Here is a 21,377-nt window from a genome sequence, read left to right as displayed (position 1 = left end):
GCGCGTGCGCAGTATACTTTGCCCAACTGGGGGAAAGCATAAAATTATTGCGCATGAGCCGGCATACGCCATTGCGTTCTATGGCCCTGATCACTAGCGCCACCACCCTCACACTCCTCAGATAGTATGGCACATGTGCAGAGGGAAGTGGCAGCGGTGATCAGGGGGATGGTGCTTAGGCTGAGTAGAGAGCGCGCGTGCAGAGGAGAGTGGCGACGGTGGCAGTGCTGAGGACACAGTGTGCGTGTCCCCTGTGGCATAGGTTCCCCACCACTGACATAGGATGTCAGGGAAGAATATCACGACATTTGTCTCTCATATTGTGTAAATGTGTGGACATTAGGGTGACCGCAAAAAAATCGATGTCGGAATTTTGTCCGTCTGGACCCCACAAAACGATTCCCCTTTCCAGATATTGAGATAGCCAAAATTTGAGCTTGATCAAACGACGTTAACCCGTGCTGCTCGTCGCTCAAAGTTTGAAAAAAATCCAAATTGAGGATTTTAAAGATTTACAGTGGGGAAAAAAAGTATTTAGTCAGTCAGCAATAGTGCAAGTTCCACCACTTAAAAAGATGAGAGGCGTCTGTAATTTACATCATAGGCAGACCTCAACTATGGGAGACAAACTGAGAAAAAAAATCCAGAAAATCACATTGTCTGTTTTTTTTCATTTTATTTGCATATTATGGTGGAAAATAAGTATTTGGTCAGAACCAAGCAATCAAGATTTCTGGCTCTCACAGACCTGTAACTTCTTCTTTAAGAGTCTCCTCTTTCCTCCACTCATTACCTGTAGTAATGGCACCTGTTTAAACTTGTTATCAGTATAAAAAGACACCTGTGCACACCCTCAAACAGTCTGACTCCAAACTCCACTATGGTGAAGACCAAAGAGCTGTCAAAGGACACCACAAACAAAATTGTAGCCCTGCACCAGGCTGGGAAGACTGAATCTGCAATAGCCAACCAGCTTGGAGTGAAGAAATCAACTGTGGGAGCAATAATTAGAAAATGGAAGACATACAAGACCACTGAAAATCTCCCTCGATCTGGTGCTCCACGCAAAATCCCACCCCGTGGGTCAGAATGATCACAAGAACGGTGAGCAAAAATCCCAGAACCACGCGGGGGGACCTAGTGAATGAACTGCAGAGAGCTGGGACCAATGTAACAAGGCCTACCATAAGTAACACACTACGCCACCATGGACTCAGATCCTGCAGTGCCAGACGTGTCCCACTGCTTAAGCCTGTACATGTCCGGGCCCGTCTGAAGTTTGCTAGAGAGCATTTGGATGATCCAGAGGAGTTTTGGGAGAATGTCCTATGGTCTGATGAAACCAAACTGGAACTGTTTGGTAGAAACACAACTTGTCGTGTTTGGAGGAAAAAGAATACTGAGTTGCATCCATCAAACACCATACCTACTGTAAAGCATGGTGGTGGAAACATCATGCTTTGGGGCTGTTTCTTTGCAAAGGGGCCAGGACGACTGATCCGAGTACATGAAAGAATGAATGGGGCCATGTATCGTGAGATTTTGAGTGCAAACCTCCATCCATCAGCAAGGGCATTGAAGATGAAACGTGACTGGGTCTTTCAACATGACAATGATCCAAAGCACACCGCCAGGGCAACGAAGGAGTGGCTTCGTAAGAAGCATTTCAAGGTCCTGGAGTGGCCTAGCCAGTCTCCAGATCTCAACCCTATAGAAAACCTTTGGAGGGAGTTGAAAGTCCGTGTTGCCAAGCGAAAAACAAAAACATCACTGCTCTAGAGGAGATCTGCATGGAGAAATGGGCCAACATACCAACAACAGTGTGTGGCAACCTTGTGAAGACTTACAGAAAACGTTTGACCTCTGTCATTGCCAACAAAGGATATATCACAAAGTATTGAGATGAAATTTTGTTTCTGACCAAATACTTATTTTCCACCATAATATGCAAATAAAATGAAAAAAAAAAAAAACAGACAATGTGATTTTCAGGATTTTTTTTTCTCAGTTTGTCTCCCATAGTTGAGGTCTACCTATGATGTAAATTACAGACGCCTCTCATCTTTTTAAGTGGTGGAACTTGCACTATTGCTGACTGACTAAATACTTTTTTTCCCCCACTGTAGGTATTTTGCATAGTCTGTTAGACTATAAAGAATGTGACAACAACATTGCAAAAATAGCCCTGACCAAATTTTCGAACCATTTGTGGTATTTGAATGCAGAGTTGGTGGGATTATCGTTTTTTGATCCCACCATTACAGACAATGAAAAGTTGTTAATGGCTAATAAATTGCTCAGTAGCACAGATGAACCATCAGAGCACGCTAGGGTTGTAAATCCAAAAGTTAGGAAAGAAAAATTAAAAGAGAGGTAGGAAGTAACCGACTTTAACGACCTTCTGACAAAAGATGAAGAACAAAAGCAATATGTCCTGCAAGTTGTAAGCAAATGCCGAGCATTATATTCTGACGTTTCAAAAACTACTTTAACAAAAGCTCTAGAATAGATTAGATAACTATGTAAAATTATCAACTCATGTAGGTTAGCGTGCTCTGATGGTTCATCTGTGCTACTGAGCAATTTATTAGCCATTAACAACTTTTCATTGTCTGTAATGGTGGGATCAAAAAACGATAATCCCACCAACTCTGCATTCAAATACCACAAATGGTTCAAAAATTTGGTCAGGGCTATTTCTGCAATGTTGTTGTCACATTCTTTATAGTCTAACAGACTATGCAAAATACCTAAATCTTAAAATACCTCAATTTGGATTTTTTCAAACTTTGAGCGACGAGCGGCACGGGTTAACGTCGTTTGATCGAGCTCAAATTTTGGCTCTCTCAATATCTGGAAAGGGGAATCGTTTTGTGGGGTCCAGACGAACAAGATTCTGACATTTTTTCCCCCCCATATGAGATCCGGTCACCCTAGTGGACATACAATGAATGATTCTATATCAAACTTTGAAACTGCACTCCCTCTTGAGCCTCACTACAAAAACACACCACTTTTTTATTTACTTTTACAGGTATTTTTGAGTGAAAAAGCTAACAATTCAAGTACAAGTGATCATCAAAGATACAGGAGCAGGCGTTAGGGGACTTGTTACCTTAGTCTCTGACCCATTACGTTGGAACTAAGGGCTCATAGGGAGAGGGAGGGGAGCACCATTGATTTCATCTGTATAGGGCACCAAAATAGTAGTCCTGGCTCTGACCAATACAGTACAGTACATATGTACGTACCTATTGCCAACATAGTACAGATACTACCAGTACATATGTATTCCAAGTTCAGTGAAATATTACCAGTACATAGAGTTGTGTGAAAAAGTGTTTGCCCCCTTCCTGGATTCCCTTAATAATAAAGACCTTTATTTAAAAACTGCATTTTGTATTTACTTGTGTTTTCTTTGTTTAATATTTACATTTGTTTGGTGATCTGAAACATTTAAGTGTGACAAACATACAAAATAATAGAAAATCAGGAAGGGGGAAAACACTTTCACACAACTGTACGTATTACCAGTACAGTACACAGGGGCATAACTACAGCAGTCGCCGCTGTGACCGAGCCTGGCGGTGAGGAGCCCGCCGACACCAGAAGATACTTCAGCTGGAGGTGCCTCCTCGGTTTACACAGGTGGACTTCTTTTCACTAAGCTTGTAACTTATGAAGTTAATTGCTTGCACCAGAAATGTTCAGTGGCTTCCGAGCAAAAAGGGGGAATAGATATGCATATCCCAAGTTTCAGTTATTTGGTTACTTTAGTTATATATTTTTCTCACATCACCAACTATTTAGTTCTGATGCATCACACACAAGTCAGATTACAAAAATATTTATATACAGGTTGTAATGTAACAAAATATGTAAAAAGCCAAAGGGGGTGAATACTTTTGCACAGCGCAGATGAATTACGAGAACAGTGCAGATTTCACCAGTACAGCACAGATATTGCAGGCACCGCGCAGATGTATTAACGGCACAGTGCAGATATCACCGGCACAGTACATATATATTACCGACACAGCACAGATATTACCAGCGCAGCACATATGTATTACGTGCACAGCAAAAATATCACCAGTACAGCGCAGATATTACATGCACAGCGCAGATATATTACCGGCAGAGTGCAGCTATCACCAGAACAACACAGATGTATTACGGGCACAGCTAGGAACAGCGCAGACATCACCAGTACAGCGCAGCTATTACAGGCACCGCACAGATGTATTACCGCCACAGCGCAGACATCACCGCTACAGCGCAGATGTATTACCGGCACAGCGCAAATATCACTAGTACAGCGCTGATATATTACCGGCAGAGTGTAGATATCACCAGAACAACACAGATATATTACTAGCACAGCACAGAGGTATTGCTAGGAACAGCACAGTTATCACCAGTACAGCGCAGGTGTATTATATGCACAGCTCAGATATCACCAGTACAGCGCAGACATCACCGCCATGGCGCAATGTATTACCGGCACAGCGCAGACATCACCGCCACAGCGCAGATGTAGTGCCGGCACAGCGCAGATACCACCGGCGCCGTACATACAGTATGTATTACGTACACAGCACAGATTAATTACCAGCACAGCGCAAATATCACTAGTACAGCGCAGATATTACAGGCACCGCGCAGATGTATTGCCGGCACAGCGCAGATATCACCAGCACAGTGCAGATACTACCAGCGCAGATATTACCATCGCAGTACATACGTATTATCAGCTCAGCGCAGATATTACCAGAGCAGTACATATGTATTAACAGCACAGTGCAGATTCACCAGCACAGCCCAGATGTATTACGTGCACATCGCAGATATATTGTAACGAAAGGAAACGGCGGCACAGATGTTGAAGTGTACATTCGTTTATTGCAATTTTCGTGGAACCATGAGACCTCTGTCCAGGGGGCTCCGAAGGGGGCGAGTGTAACTAAGCGACCCGCAAACACCTGTAGTAAGAACCCTCAAACAGGATCGAATGAGAATGCCCGAAGGACGCATGGTGCTACCTACAGTTAGACTCTGGACAGGTGGAAGCTGACCCAGCGGGACAGGCGGACTGGCTGGAGTTGCAGGTAGCGAAGTACTTGACAGGTGGCAAGCAGCTGAGTTAGGTAGCGGGCAGCAGCTGGTAGGAATCAGGCACAGGAAATTCAGGTGTTGTCCGAGGAGATGTAGGAAAACATGGCAGGTACACTGGGTAGACAAACCGAAGTTAGCAGGATAATAGCAGAGTACTGGCATGAAGGTGAGTGGAATCTGAGAATAGCAACAGAAAACACTTGTTGATCATGCACCTCCCTAAAGGCAGAGGTGCCTGAAATAATACTAGACACTCAGCCATTGGCTGAGACCTATTTTGAAAATGGCATGCTGTCTCTTTAAGAGACCGGGAGTGCGCGCGCCCAGGAAGCATCAGCAGGAAGCGTGGGACATGGGACCGGCATCCCTGCCGGGCTCCACGCTGAAGCAGCGGCCCCGAGGCAACAGGTGAGGACCGTGGAGAGGAACGGGATGGAGGCACTACATGTATTATGTGCACAGTGCAGATGAATTAAAGGGAACCTGCCACTTATTTTTAGCCCTATTAGCAGCGGCCACCGCCATCAGGGGCTTATCTGCAGCATTCTGTAATGCTGTAGATAAGCCCCCGATATAACCTGAAAGATAAGAACAACAAGTTAGATTATACTCACCTGGGGGTTCGGTCCGATGGGTGTCGCGGTCCGGTACGGCGCCTCCCATCTTCTAGCGACGACGTCCTCCTTCTTACTTCTGCTGTGGCTCCTGCACAGGCGTACTTTATGTGCCCTGTTGAGGGCAGAGTAAAATACTGCACTGCGCATGCGCCAGGAGAGGTCAGAGAGGTCCGGCGCCTGCGCACTGCAGTATTTTACTCTGCCCTCAACAGGGCACATAAAGTACGCCTGCGCAGGAGCCGCGGCAGAAGTAAGAAGGAGGACGTCATCGCTAGAAGATGGGAGGCGCTGGACGGGACCGCGACACCCATCGGACCGAACCCCCAGGTGAGTATAATCTAACTTGTTATTCTTATCTTTCAGGTTATATCGGGGGTTTATCTACAGCATTAAAAAATGCTGTAGATAAGCCCCTGATGGCGGTGCCGCAGCTCATAGGGCTAAAAATAGGTGAGACTCCCTTTAAGGAAACAGCGCAGTTATGTTACGGCCACAGCGCAGATATTGCCAGCACAGTATATATGTATTTCCAGCACAGCGCAGATATTGCCAGCACAGTATATATGTATTTCCAGCACAGCGCAGATATTGCCAGCACAGTATATATGTATTTCCACCACAGCGCAGATATTGCCAGCACAGTATATATGTATTTCCAGCACAGATATTGCCAGCACAGTATATATGTATTTCCAGCACAGCGCAGATATTGCCAGCACAGTATATATGTATTTCCAGCACAGCGCAGATATTGCCAGCACAGTATATATGTATTTCCAGCACAGCGCAGATATTACCAGCACAGCGCAGATATTACCAGCACAGTATATATGTATGTATTTCCAGCACAGCGCAGATATTACCAGCACAGTATATATGTATTTCCAGCACAGCGCAGATATTACCAGCACAGTATATATGTATTTCCAGCACAGTGCAGATATTACCAGCACAGTATATATGTATTTCCAGCACAGCGCAGATATTACCAGCACAGTATATACAGTCATATGTAAAAGTTTGGGCACCCCTATTAATGTTAACCTTTTTTCTTTATAACAATTTTGGTTTTTGCAACAGGTATTTCAGTTTCATATATCTAATAACTGATGGACTCCGTTATATTTCTGGATTCAAATGAGGTTTATTGTACTAACAGAAAATGTGCAATAATCTGCATTTAAACAAAATTTGACCGGTGCAAAAGTATGGGCACCCTTATCATTTTCTTGATTTGAACACTCCTAACTACTTTTTACTGACTTCCTGAAGCACTAAATTGGTTTTGTAACCTAATTGAGCTTTGAACTTCATAGCCAGGTGTATCAAATCATGAGAAAAGGTATTTAGGGTGGCCACTTGCAAGTAGTTCTCCTATTTGATTCTCCTATGAAGAGTGGCATCATGGGCTCCTCAAAACAACTCTCAAATGATCTGAAAACAAAGATTATTCAACATAGCTTTTCAGGGGAAGGATACAAAAAGTTGTCTCAGAGATTTAACCTGTCAGTTTCCACTGTGAGGAACATAGTAAGGAAATGGAAGAACACAGGTACAGTTCTTGTTAAGCCCAGAAGTGGCAGGCCAAGAAAAATATCAGAAAGGCAGAGAAGAAGAATGGTGAGAACAGTCAAGGACAATCCACAGACCACCTCCAAAGACCTGCAGCATCATCTTGCTGCAGATGGTGTCACTGTGCATCGGTCAACAATACAGCGCACTTTGCACAAGGAGAAGCTGTATGGGAGAGTGATGCGAAAGAAGCCGTTTCTGCAAGCACGCCACAAACAGAGTCGCCTGAGGTATGCAAAAGCACATTTGGAAAAGCCAGTTACATTTTGGAAGAAGGTCCTGTGAACTGATGAAACAAAGATTGAGTTGTTTGGTCATACAAAAAGGCGTTATGCATGCGCTGTATTGTTGACCGATGCACAGTGACACCATCTGCAGCAAGATGATGCTGCAGGTCTTTGGAGGTGGTCTGTGGATTGTCCTTGACTGTTCTCACCATTCTTCTTCTCTGCCTTTCTGATATTTTTCTTGGCCTGCCACTTCTGGGCTTAACAAGAACTGTACCTGTGTTCTTCCATTTCCTTACTATGTTCCTCACAGTGGAAACTGACAGGTTAAATCTCTGAGACAACTTTTTGTATCCTTCCCCTGAAAAGCTATGTTGAATAATCTTTGTTTTCAGATCATTTGAGAGTTGTTTTGAGGAGCCCATGATGCCACTCTTCATAGGAGAATCAAATAGGAGAACTACTTGCAAGTGGCCACTTTAAATACCTTTTCTCATGATTTGATATGCAGATTGCACATTTTCTGTTAGTACAATAAACCTCATTTGAATCCAGAAATATAACTGAGTCCATCAGTTATTAGATATATGAAACTGAAATACCTGTTGCAAAAACCAAAATTGTTATAAAGAAAAAAGGTTAACATTAATAGGGGTGCCCAAACTTTTACATATGACTGTATGTATTTCCAGCACAGCGCAGATATTGCCAGCACAGTATATATGTATTTCCAGCACAGCGCAGATATTGCCAGCACAGTATATATGTATTTCCAGCACAGCGCAGATATTGCCAGCACAGTATATATGTATTTCCAGCACAGCGCAGATATTACCAGCACAGTATATATGTATTTCCAGCACAGCGCAGATATTACCAGCACAGTATATATGTATTTCCAGCACAGCGCAGATATTACCAGCACAGTATATATGTATTTCCAGCACAGCGCAGATATTACCAGCACAGTATATATGTATTTCCAGCACAGCGCAGATATTACCAGCACAGTATATATGTATTTCCAGCACAGCGCAGATATTACCAGCACAGTATATATGTATTTCCAGCACAGCGCAGATATTACCAGCACAGTATATATGTATTTCCAGCACAGCGCAGATATTGCCAGCACAGTATATATGTATTTCCAGCACAGCGCAGATATTACCAGCACAGTATATATGTATTTCCACCACAGCGCAGATATTGCCAGCACAGTATATATGTATTTCCAGCACAGCGCAGATATTACCAGCACAGTATATATGTATTTCCACCACAGCGCAGATATTGCCAGCACAGTATATATGTATTTCCAGCACAGCGCAGATATTACCAGCACAGTATATATGTATTTCCAGCACAGCGCAGATATTACCAGCACAGTATATATGTATTTCCAGCACAGCGCAGATATTACCAGCACAGTATATATGTATTTCCAGCACAGCGCAGATATTACCAGCACAGTATATATGTATTTCCAGCACAGCGCAGATATTACCAGCACAGTATATATGTATTTCCACCACAGCGCAGATATTACCAGCACAGTATATATGTATTTCCACCACAGCGCAGATATTACCAGCACAGTATATATGTATTTCCAGCACAGCGCAGATATTACCAGCACAGTATATATGTATTTCCACCACAGCGCAGATATTGCCAGCACAGTATATATGTATTTCCAGCACAGCGCAGATATTACCAGCACAGTATATATGTATTTCCAGCACAGCGCAGATATTACCAGCACAGTATATATGTATTTCCAGCACAGCGCAGATATTGCCAGCACAGTATATATGTATTTCCACCACAGCGCAGATATTGCCAGCACAGTATATATGTATTTCCAGCACAGCGCAGATATTACCAGCACAGTATATATGTATTTCCAGCACAGCGCAGATATTGCCAGCACAGTATATATGTATTTCCAGCACAGCGCAGATATTACCAGCACAGTATATATGTATTTCCAGCACAGCGCAGATATTGCCAGCACAGTATATATGTATTTCCAGCACAGCGCAGATATTGCCAGCACAGTATATATGTATTTCCAGCACAGCGCAGATATTACCAGCACAGTATATATGTATTTCCAGCACAGCGCAGATATTACCAGCACAGTATATATGTATTTCCAGCACAGCGCAGATATTGCCAGCACAGTATATATGTATTTCCACCACAGCGCAGATATTACCAGCACAGTATATATGTATTTCCAGCACAGCGCAGATATTACCAGCACAGTATATATGTATTTCCAGCACAGCGCAGATATTGCCAGCACAGTATATATGTATTTCCAGCACAGCGCAGATATTACCAGCACAGTATATATGTATTTCCAGCACAGCGCAGATATTACCAGCACAGTATATATGTATTTCCACCACAGCGCAGATATTGCCAGCACAGTATATATGTATTTCCAGCACAGCGCAGATATTACCAGCACAGTATATATGTATTTCCAGCACAGCGCAGATATTGCCAGCACAGTATATATGTATTTCCACCACAGCGCAGATATTGCCAGCACAGTATATATGTATTTCCAGCACAGCGCAGATATTACCAGCACAGTATATATGTATTTCCAGCACAGCGCAGATATTACCAGCACAGTATATATGTATTTCCACCACAGCGCAGATATTGCCAGCACAGTATATATGTATTTCCAGCACAGCGCAGATATTGCCAGCACAGTATATATGTATTTCCAGCACAGCGCAGATATTGCCAGCACAGTATATATGTATTTCCAGCACAGCGCAGATATTACCAGCACAGTATATATGTATTTCCAGCACAGCGCAGATATTACCAGCACAGTATATATGTATTTCCACCACAGCGCAGATATTGCCAGCACAGTATATATGTATTTCCAGCACAGTGCAGATATTACCAGCACAGTATATATGTATTTCCAGCACAGCGCAGATATTGCCAGCACAGTATATATGTATTTCCAGCACAGCGCAGATATTGCCAGCACAGTATATATGTATTTCCAGCACAGCGCAGATATTACCAGCACAGTATATATGTATTTCCAGCACAGCGCAGATATTACCAGCACAGTATATATGTATTTCCACCACAGCGCAGATATTGCCAGCACAGTATATATGTATTTCCAGCACAGCGCAGATATTACCAGCACAGTATATATGTATTTCCAGCACAGCGCAGATATTGCCAGCACAGTATATATGTATTTCCAGCACAGCGCAGATATTACCAGCACAGTATATATGTATTTCCAGCACAGCGCAGATATTGCCAGCACAGTATATATGTATTTCCACCACAGCGCAGATATTGCCAGCACAGTATATATGTATTTCCAGCACAGCGCAGATATTACCAGCACAGTATATATGTATTTCCAGCACAGTGCAGATATTACCAGCACAGTATATATGTATTTCCAGCACAGCGCAGATATTACCAGCACAGTATATACAGTCATATGTAAAAGTTTGGGCACCCCTATTAATGTTAACCTTTTTTCTTTATAACAATTTTGGTTTTTGCAACAGGTATTTCAGTTTCATATATCTAATAACTGATGGACTCCGTTATATTTCTGGATTCAAATGAGGTTTATTGTACTAACAGAAAATGTGCAATAATCTGCATTTAAACAAAATTTGACCGGTGCAAAAGTATGGGCACCCTTATCATTTTCTTGATTTGAACACTCCTAACTACTTTTTACTGACTTCCTGAAGCACTAAATTGGTTTTGTAACCTAATTGAGCTTTGAACTTCATAGCCAGGTGTATCAAATCATGAGAAAAGGTATTTAGGGTGGCCACTTGCAAGTAGTTCTCCTATTTGATTCTCCTATGAAGAGTGGCATCATGGGCTCCTCAAAACAACTCTCAAATGATCTGAAAACAAAGATTATTCAACATAGCTTTTCAGGGGAAGGATACAAAAAGTTGTCTCAGAGATTTAACCTGTCAGTTTCCACTGTGAGGAACATAGTAAGGAAATGGAAGAACACAGGTACAGTTCTTGTTAAGCCCAGAAGTGGCAGGCCAAGAAAAATATCAGAAAGGCAGAGAAGAAGAATGGTGAGAACAGTCAAGGACAATCCACAGACCACCTCCAAAGACCTGCAGCATCATCTTGCTGCAGATGGTGTCACTGTGCATCGGTCAACAATACAGCGCACTTTGCACAAGGAGAAGCTGTATGGGAGAGTGATGCGAAAGAAGCCGTTTCTGCAAGCACGCCACAAACAGAGTCGCCTGAGGTATGCAAAAGCACATTTGGAAAAGCCAGTTACATTTTGGAAGAAGGTCCTGTGAACTGATGAAACAAAGATTGAGTTGTTTGGTCATACAAAAAGGCGTTATGCATGCGCTGTATTGTTGACCGATGCACAGTGACACCATCTGCAGCAAGATGATGCTGCAGGTCTTTGGAGGTGGTCTGTGGATTGTCCTTGACTGTTCTCACCATTCTTCTTCTCTGCCTTTCTGATATTTTTCTTGGCCTGCCACTTCTGGGCTTAACAAGAACTGTACCTGTGTTCTTCCATTTCCTTACTATGTTCCTCACAGTGGAAACTGACAGGTTAAATCTCTGAGACAACTTTTTGTATCCTTCCCCTGAAAAGCTATGTTGAATAATCTTTGTTTTCAGATCATTTGAGAGTTGTTTTGAGGAGCCCATGATGCCACTCTTCATAGGAGAATCAAATAGGAGAACTACTTGCAAGTGGCCACTTTAAATACCTTTTCTCATGATTTGATATGCAGATTGCACATTTTCTGTTAGTACAATAAACCTCATTTGAATCCAGAAATATAACTGAGTCCATCAGTTATTAGATATATGAAACTGAAATACCTGTTGCAAAAACCAAAATTGTTATAAAGAAAAAAGGTTAACATTAATAGGGGTGCCCAAACTTTTACATATGACTGTATGTATTTCCAGCACAGCGCAGATATTGCCAGCACAGTATATATGTATTTCCAGCACAGCGCAGATATTGCCAGCACAGTATATATGTATTTCCAGCACAGCGCAGATATTGCCAGCACAGTATATATGTATTTCCAGCACAGCGCAGATATTGCCAGCACAGTATATATGTATTTCCAGCACAGCGCAGATATTACCAGCACAGTATATATGTATTTCCAGCACAGCGCAGATATTACCAGCATAGTATATATGTATTTCCAGCACAGCGCAGATATTACCAGCACAGTATATATGTATTTCCAGCACAGCGCAGATATTACCAGCACAGTATATATGTATTTCCAGCACAGCGCAGATATTACCAGCACAGTATATATGTATTTCCAGCACAGCGCAGATATTACCAGCACAGTATATATGTATTTCCAGCACAGCGCAGATATTACCAGCACAGTATATATGTATTTCCAGCACAGCGCAGATATTGCCAGCACAGTATATATGTATTTCCAGCACAGCGCAGATATTACCAGCACAGTATATATGTATTTCCACCACAGCGCAGATATTGCCAGCACAGTATATATGTATTTCCAGCACAGCGCAGATATTACCAGCACAGTATATATGTATTTCCAGCACAGCGCAGATATTACCAGCACAGTATATATGTATTTCCAGCACAGCGCAGATATTACCAGCACAGTATATATGTATTTCCAGCACAGCGCAGATATTACCAGCACAGTATATATGTATTTCCAGCACAGCGCAGATATTACCAGCACAGTATATATGTATTTCCACCACAGCGCAGATATTACCAGCACAGTATATATGTATTTCCACCACAGCGCAGATATTACCAGCACAGTATATATGTATTTCCAGCACAGCGCAGATATTACCAGCACAGTATATATGTATTTCCACCACAGCGCAGATATTGCCAGCACAGTATATATGTATTTCCAGCACAGCGCAGATATTACCAGCACAGTATATATGTATTTCCAGCACAGCGCAGATATTACCAGCACAGTATATATGTATTTCCAGCACAGCGCAGATATTGCCAGCACAGTATATATGTATTTCCACCACAGCGCAGATATTGCCAGCACAGTATATATGTATTTCCAGCACAGCGCAGATATTACCAGCACAGTATATATGTATTTCCAGCACAGCGCAGATATTGCCAGCACAGTATATATGTATTTCCAGCACAGCGCAGATATTACCAGCACAGTATATATGTATTTCCAGCACAGCGCAGATATTGCCAGCACAGTATATATGTATTTCCAGCACAGCGCAGATATTGCCAGCACAGTATATATGTATTTCCAGCACAGCGCAGATATTACCAGCACAGTATATATGTATTTCCAGCACAGCGCAGATATTACCAGCACAGTATATATGTATTTCCAGCACAGCGCAGATATTACCAGCACAGTATATATGTATTTCCAGCACAGCGCAGATATTACCAGCACAGTATATATGTATTTCCAGCACAGCGCAGATATTGCCAGCACAGTATATATGTATTTCCACCACAGCGCAGATATTACCAGCACAGTATATATGTATTTCCAGCACAGCGCAGATATTACCAGCACAGTATATATGTATTTCCAGCACAGCGCAGATATTGCCAGCACAGTATATATGTATTTCCAGCACAGCGCAGATATTACCAGCACAGTATATATGTATTTCCAGCACAGCGCAGATATTACCAGCACAGTATATATGTATTTCCAGCACAGCGCAGATATTGCCAGCACAGTATATATGTATTTCCAGCACAGCGCAGATATTACCAGCACAGTATATATGTATTTCCAGCACAGCGCAGATATTGCCAGCACAGTATATATGTATTTCCAGCACAGCGCAGATATTGCCAGCACAGTATATATGTATTTCCAGCACAGCGCAGATATTACCAGCACAGTATATATGTATTTCCAGCACAGCGCAGATATTACCAGCACAGTATATATGTATTTCCACCACAGCGCAGATATTGCCAGCACAGTATATATGTATTTCCAGCACAGCGCAGATATTACCAGCACAGTATATATGTATTTCCAGCACAGCGCAGATATTGCCAGCACAGTATATATGTATTTCCAGCACAGCGCAGATATTGCCAGCACAGTATATATGTATTTCCAGCACAGCGCAGATATTACCAGCACAGTATATATGTATTTCCAGCACAGCGCAGATATTACCAGCACAGTATATATGTATTTCCAGCACAGCGCAGATATTGCCAGCACAGTATATATGTATTTCCAGCACAGCGCAGATATTGCCAGCACAGTATATATGTATTTCCAGCACAGCGCAGATATTGCCAGCACAGTATATATGTATTTCCAGCACAGCGCAGATATTACCAGCACAGTATATATGTATTTCCAGCACAGCGCAGATATTACCAGCACAGTATATATGTATTTCCACCACAGCGCAGATATTGCCAGCACAGTATATATGTATTTCCAGCACAGTGCAGATATTACCAGCACAGTATATATGTATTTCCAGCACAGCGCAGATATTGCCAGCACAGTATATATGTATTTCCAGCACAGCGCAGATATTGCCAGCACAGTATATATGTATTTCCAGCACAGCGCAGATATTACCAGCACAGTATATATGTATTTCCAGCACAGCGCAGATATTACCAGCACAGTATATATGTATTTCCACCACAGCGCAGATATTGCCAGCACAGTATATATGTATTTCCAGCACAGCGCAGATATTACCAGCACAGTATATATGTATTTCCAGCACAGCGCAGATATTGCCAGCACAGTATATATGTATTTCCAGCACAGCGCAGATATTACCAGCACAGTATATATGTATTTCCAGCACAGCGCAGATATTACCAGCACAGTATATATGTATTTCCAGCACAGCGCAGATATTACCAGCACAGTATATATGTATTTCCAGCACAGCGCAGATATTGCCAGCACAGTATATATGTATTTCCAGCACAGCGCAGATATTACCAGCACAGTATATATGTATTTCCAGCACAGCGCAGATATTACCAGCACAGTATATATGTATTTCCAGCACAGCGCAGATATTGCCAGCACAGTATATATGTATTTCCAGCACAGCGCAGATATTACCAGCACAGTATATATGTATTTCCAGCACAGCGCAGATATTGCCAGCACAGTATATATGTATTTCCAGCACAGCGCAGATATTACTTGGCTGCGGAACAGGTAAAATAGCCTCGGTCACATGACATGGGTCCCAGAAGTTACTTTAGGCTTCAGCGCCAAAAACTTTAAACATGAGAGACGCCTCTTGTTAGGTGACACAAACGCCGCCCTCTGTGGTGACGTCACACCCGCTCCCTCACCTGGGTGCCTGTCACCGTCTCCTCTCCGTCGCCGAACATGGTCGCTGCTGGCTTGAGTGCTCAGTAAACACCCGGTTCCGGGATGAGAGCGCAAGTCTCACGTCTACAACCGGCAAATGCACAAGGTAGTCAGCTGACTGTGTGTGAGCGCCGCACTGCCGGGTCACGTGGTGAAGTTTTTGTGAACGGGCCGTTCCTGCTTGTTAGATAACCACGTGACTGACGTCCAACCTTAGAGAAATGTGCCCCGCTGAGCGCAGTCCGGGAGTGCAGATAGCGCTGCTCAGTGAGCTCTACCGAGGACAGTGAAAAGCCTGGTCCGGCCCCACTGGATACAAAGTTCTTGTTAACCAGTTGTTAGTCAGGCGCTTGGCTTCTTATAGCATACGCTTGTACTGTGGACCAGTGAGGTCAGATCACACTTTACCATTCAGTTTGATAATGTTATGAAGGTGCTCCACTGCTGTACTAGAGCTGGGATCACATGTAGCGGAATTCCCGCGGAAGTTACTGCGAGAATTCCGGAATTTAATTCTGCCTGAAAATCGCATTTTAAATTCCCGCGGAAAAACTAGCGATTAGCAAGTGTAATTAGCTTGCGGAATGCTAGCGTTTTCCAAGTGATCTGTAGCATCGCTTGGAGAACTGATTGACAGGTTGGTCACACTCGTCAAACATAGTGTTTGACAAGTGTGACCAACTTTTTACTATTGAGGCTGCCATTGATGACGTCACGGTCTCGCGAGACGCGACGTCAGCATAGGTCATTATCGCAATGCATTACTGGGAACGGGAGCTGCCGTGTGTATCGCTGAAGTCTGGGGACGCTGCGCGGGACGTCGGAAGGTGAATATAACCCGATTTTTTTATTTAAATTCTATTTTTTTTTACAGGGATATGGTACCCAGAGCCCGGAGGACAGTCTCCTCTCCTCCGGACCGTGGGTACCATCCGCAAATGTTCTGCTTACTATTTGCATGGTTGGCACAGCCACATGCGGAAAGTAAGCAGAACAATGCATTCCTATGTGGGCGGAATCGCCGCGGTTTCACAAATTAATGAGCATGCTGCGTATTTTTCCACGATGCGATTCTGCTGCGGGAAAATCCGCAGCATTAGCACAGGATTGCGGAATCCCATAGGAATGCATGGGATGCTGTTTTTTTGCGTTTTCGCTGCAAAATCACGCAGTAAAAACCGCCACGAAAAAAGCGCGACGTGTGAACGCAGCCTAAAAGTGTGACACCTGAGAGAAAGTGACCTTTATTCCTCCAAGGAGCTGCTGGCTATCAGTCATGCAGGAGTGGGCATAGTCAAAGTCCTGACCTTAATCCGGCTGAGATGCTGTGGCATAATGACCTTAAAATGGCGGTTCATGCCCGGAAGCCCGCCACTGTGGCTGAATTACAACAATTATGCAAAGATGAGGGGGACAAAACTCCTCCAGAGCGTAGTGAAAGACTCATTGCCAGTTATCGCAAATGCTTGATTGCAGTTGTTGCTGCTAATGGGGGCCCAACCAGTTATAAAGTTTAGGGGCAATCACTTTTTCACACAGGACCTTGTAGGTTTGGATTTCTTTTTCCTTTAATAATAAAGACCTTCATTTATGAACTGCATTTTGTGTTTCCTTCGTTCAATATTTAATTTATTTTTTTTTGTTTGTTGATCTAAAACATTTAAGTTTGACAAACGTGCAAAAGAATAAGAAATCAGGAAGGGGGCAAACACTTTTTTCACGCAACTACACTGCTCAAAAAAATACTGGGAACACTTAAACAACAGAATATACAGTTAGGTCCATATATGTTTGGACAGAGACAACATTTTTCTAATTTTGGTTCTAGTCATTACCACAATGAATTTTAAACAAAACACTTCAGATGCAGTTGAAGTTCAAACTTTCAGCTTTCATTTGAGGGTATCCACATTAAAACTGGATGAAGGGTTTAGAAGTCTTAGCTCCTTAACATGTGCCACCCTGTTTTTAAAGGGACCAAAAGTAATTGGACAGATTAAATAATTGTAAATAAAATGTTCATTTCTAGTACTTGGTTGAATCCCCTTTGTTGGCAATGACTGCCTGAAGTCTTGAACTCATGGACATCACCAGACGCTGTGTTTCCTTCTTTTTGATGCTCTGCCAGGCCTTCACTGCGGTGGTTTTCAGTTGCTGTTTGTTTGTGGGCCTTTCTGTCTGAAGTTTAGTCTTTAACAAGTGACATGCATGCTCAATTGGGTTGAGATCAGATGACTGACTTGGCCATTCAAGAATATTCCACTTTTTCTTTAATAAACCAATGCTTTCTAGCTGATGTTTTGGTCACTTTTGAATGTTGGTTGTGCTTTCACCCTCGTGGTAGCATGAGACGGACTCTGCAAACCACACAAGTGGCTCAGGTAATGCAGCTCATCCAGGATGGCTCATCAATGCGAGCTGTGGCAAGAAGGTTTGCCGTGTCTGTCAGCGTAGTGTCCAGAGGCTGGAGGCGCTACCAGGAGACAGGCCAGGAGACGTGGAGGGGGCCGTAGGAGGGCAACAACCCAGCAGCAGGACCGCTACCTCAGCCTTTGTGCAAGGAGGAGCACTGCCAGAGCCCTGCAAAATTACCTCCAGCAGGCCACAAATGTGCATGTGTCTGCACAAACGGTTAGAAACTGACTCCATGAGGATGGTCTGAGTGCCCGACGTCCATAGATGGGGAATGTGCTCACAGCCCAACACCATGCAGGACGCTTGGCATTTGCCACAGAACACCAAGATTGGCAAATTCGCCTCTGGCGCCCTGTGCTCTTCACAGATGAAAGCAGGTTGACACTGAGCACATGTGACAGACGTGACAGAATATGGAGACGCGGTGAAAAGCGAACTGCTGCCTGCAACATCAGTTTGACTGGTTTGGCAGTGGGTCAGTAATGGTGTGAGGTGGCATTTCATTGGAGAGCCGCACGGTGTTAAAATTTCGCCTCACAACATAGCCTATGACGCTCTCGGGGTCCAGACGTGTGACTGTGCAAAATTTTGTGGCTGTAGCTGCGACGGTGCAGATGCCAATCCCGGACATACACACATACAAACATACATAAAGCTCAATGTGTGTGTGTATTAGATACACTAACGTTCAAAAGCCTGGGGTCACCCAGATAATTTTGTGTTTTCATTGAAAGCTCATACTTTTATTAATCAAATGAGTTGCCAAATGAGTTTAAACTCTAATCCCAACAAGGTTCGAAAAAAGATTTTTGAGATTTTTTCCTTCAAACTTTGCTTTTGTCAAATAATGCTCCCTTTGCAGCAATTACAGCATTGCAGACTTTGGCATTCTAGCAGTTAATTTGCTGACGTAATCTGGAGAAATTTCACCCCAAGCTTCCAGAAGCCCCTCCAAGTTGGTTTGGCTTGATGGGCCCTTTTTGCATACCATACGGTCAAGCTGCTCCCACAACAGCTCAATGGGGTTGAGATCTGGTGACTGTGCTGGCCACTCCATCACAGATAGAATACCAGCTGCTTGCTTCTTCCCTAAATAGTTCTTGCATAATTTGGAGGTGTGCTTTGGGTAATTGTCCTGTTGTAGGATGAAATTGGCTCCAATCAAGCGCTGTCCACAGGGTATGGTATGGCATTGCAAAATGGAGTGATAGACTTCTGAATCGCCCGCTAGGGCAGTGGGGTACTTGGTGCCGGGCCGGTATCTCAGAGGGAAGTGTCACAGTAGCAGTGACCCGGTCCGTGTCCCTGGGCGTTCATGTAAAAGGGGTAAAGTGTGGCTGATTAAAGTTTATAAGGGGATGATTCGTGACGCCACCTGTGGTTTCTGGTCAGTTTGACCAACGCTGCAGCGTTGCTTCTTTGGGACAGATGGTGTGGTGCAGCAATGATGTTGAAGCTCCTCACAGGTGGAGCTGTAGTCTCAGGGCAGAGTAGATGAGGTTGGTAAATGGGGAGATGGTGTAAAGAAGTAGATGTAGCAGAGCCGGGTGTAAGGTGCAGGAATAAGTGGAGGACACAAGGGCATGTAGTTCCAAGGCTTTACTCAGTCTGGTGCACACAGACGCCTGCTTCAGTGCCGTGTCCTCCAGGTCAGGGGCTCAGCCAACTCCCAGGCAAGGTAAAGTACACCTTTCCAGCACTCCTCCAACATGTGCCTTCTCTGAACGTCTCCACACTAGCGCCTAATCTGAAGTACTTGTAGTTGCGTATTAAACTCAAGTTCCTCCTTCTTGATGTTATTTAGAACTCTACTTTGTACGACAGACAGCTGTAGCCTGCTTTGGGGACTTCTTGTTATCATGTCCCGGCTCACCCACGTTGCTGTTGTGCGTTGTGCCCCCAAGTCTTAGATGGGAATGAAGTGGTGAGGACTTCTATTCCTCCGGTTTCTGCTGCAGGAACATCAGTATCCATACAACCTCGGGGACTGGGCCCTGGCCATGCGCTTCATACTTGAGGAAGGGCTCTGCTCTGACCCTAGTACTTAGTTCTCTTCTTCTCCTTACGTTCCGTACTAAACTTTCTTCCCTCTGAAGAATCAGGCTTTCTATGGCTCTTTCCTGTGCCAGCAGCTCCAGGTCACAGGAGTCTGCTGCAGCACTTCCTTCACTCCATCCCTCTCTGGGGATCTTCTCTCACAGACTGACCTTTTCCTAATCTTCTCCCGCTCTCTTGAGCAGTCTAAGCTCCACCCACCTCCCAGCACTCTTCGTGTTCCAAGCAGAGAGCCACAAAGGTTGCTCTGCTACACTACTGGTGTGCGTGTGGGATGTGAGTGTTGGAGAGTGGTCAGGTGTCTCCACCTTACCTGGATAGTGGGGTACCACACCTCAGGAGGAGGTGCAGTACCCTTGTGGCGACTGAACCCTCAGGGGCACCACATACCCCCCCGATAAACACAGCACATTCACGGGCTGCAAGTGAAACAAAGGTGTTACATAAGGAACATACAACATTTTTTAAAATGCATTTTAACAGGTGAACAATTTTTAAACTTAACTTCCCAATATGGGAGGCACTGATTCTTAAACGTTGCAGAACAAGTTTACAGACTACCTATAATTTAACATTTTACCTAATTTAAAGTGCTATTGGCAGTAACCATTGCTAAGAAGTTCACTACCAGTTCAGGGCCTACTATCCCCGCTGCAACATATTTTCCTTTATCATTCACATTTTCATATTCTGCTGTTTCTTCTAGACCCATAGGTGACAACGGCTGACTCCTGGTTCATCACCTGGATTCAAATTTTTATTCAAAACCTCACTTTTTTTATTTTTTTTATTAAGCATTACTACGAGGCTGAATTCTGCAAAATATTCACGCCTAATACTGCAGCTAAACATTTCTACCAACATTTTCAAAAGGCACATTATAAAATGCTTCACAGTAAGACGACAGTAATTCTTGCAAGGGCTGGACACCACTCCCAGCTGGGATTTCTTGCAATGTCTCTGTAGCT

The 21,377-nt window shown here is 43.5% G+C and overlaps 1 protein-coding gene across 1 annotated transcript in view; it reads right to left on the bottom strand.

Annotated features, from left to right (window-relative positions):
• The window catches only part of LRMDA (leucine rich melanocyte differentiation associated), a 1,311,384-nt gene extending 1,295,302 nt beyond the window's left edge, over positions 1 to 16,082 (bottom strand). Inside the window, exon 1 of the mRNA XM_073571197.1 lies at positions 15,921 to 16,082. Coding sequence (XP_073427298.1) covers positions 15,921 to 15,959 — 39 coding nt within the window. The 5' untranslated portion in view covers positions 15,960 to 16,082. The remainder of the gene's footprint in view (positions 1 to 15,920) is intronic.
• Between the last annotated feature and the right edge of the window lie 5,295 nt (positions 16,083 to 21,377).

Source organism: Dendrobates tinctorius, unplaced genomic scaffold (genome assembly GCF_039654945.1).
Source record: "Dendrobates tinctorius isolate UK_male_01 unplaced genomic scaffold, ASM3965494v1 ptg000028l, whole genome shotgun sequence".
NCBI lineage: Eukaryota > Metazoa > Chordata > Amphibia > Anura > Dendrobatidae > Dendrobates > Dendrobates tinctorius.
The sequence above is the reverse complement of the archived record's forward strand: the minus strand, read 5'-3'. Positions and strand labels throughout refer to the sequence as shown.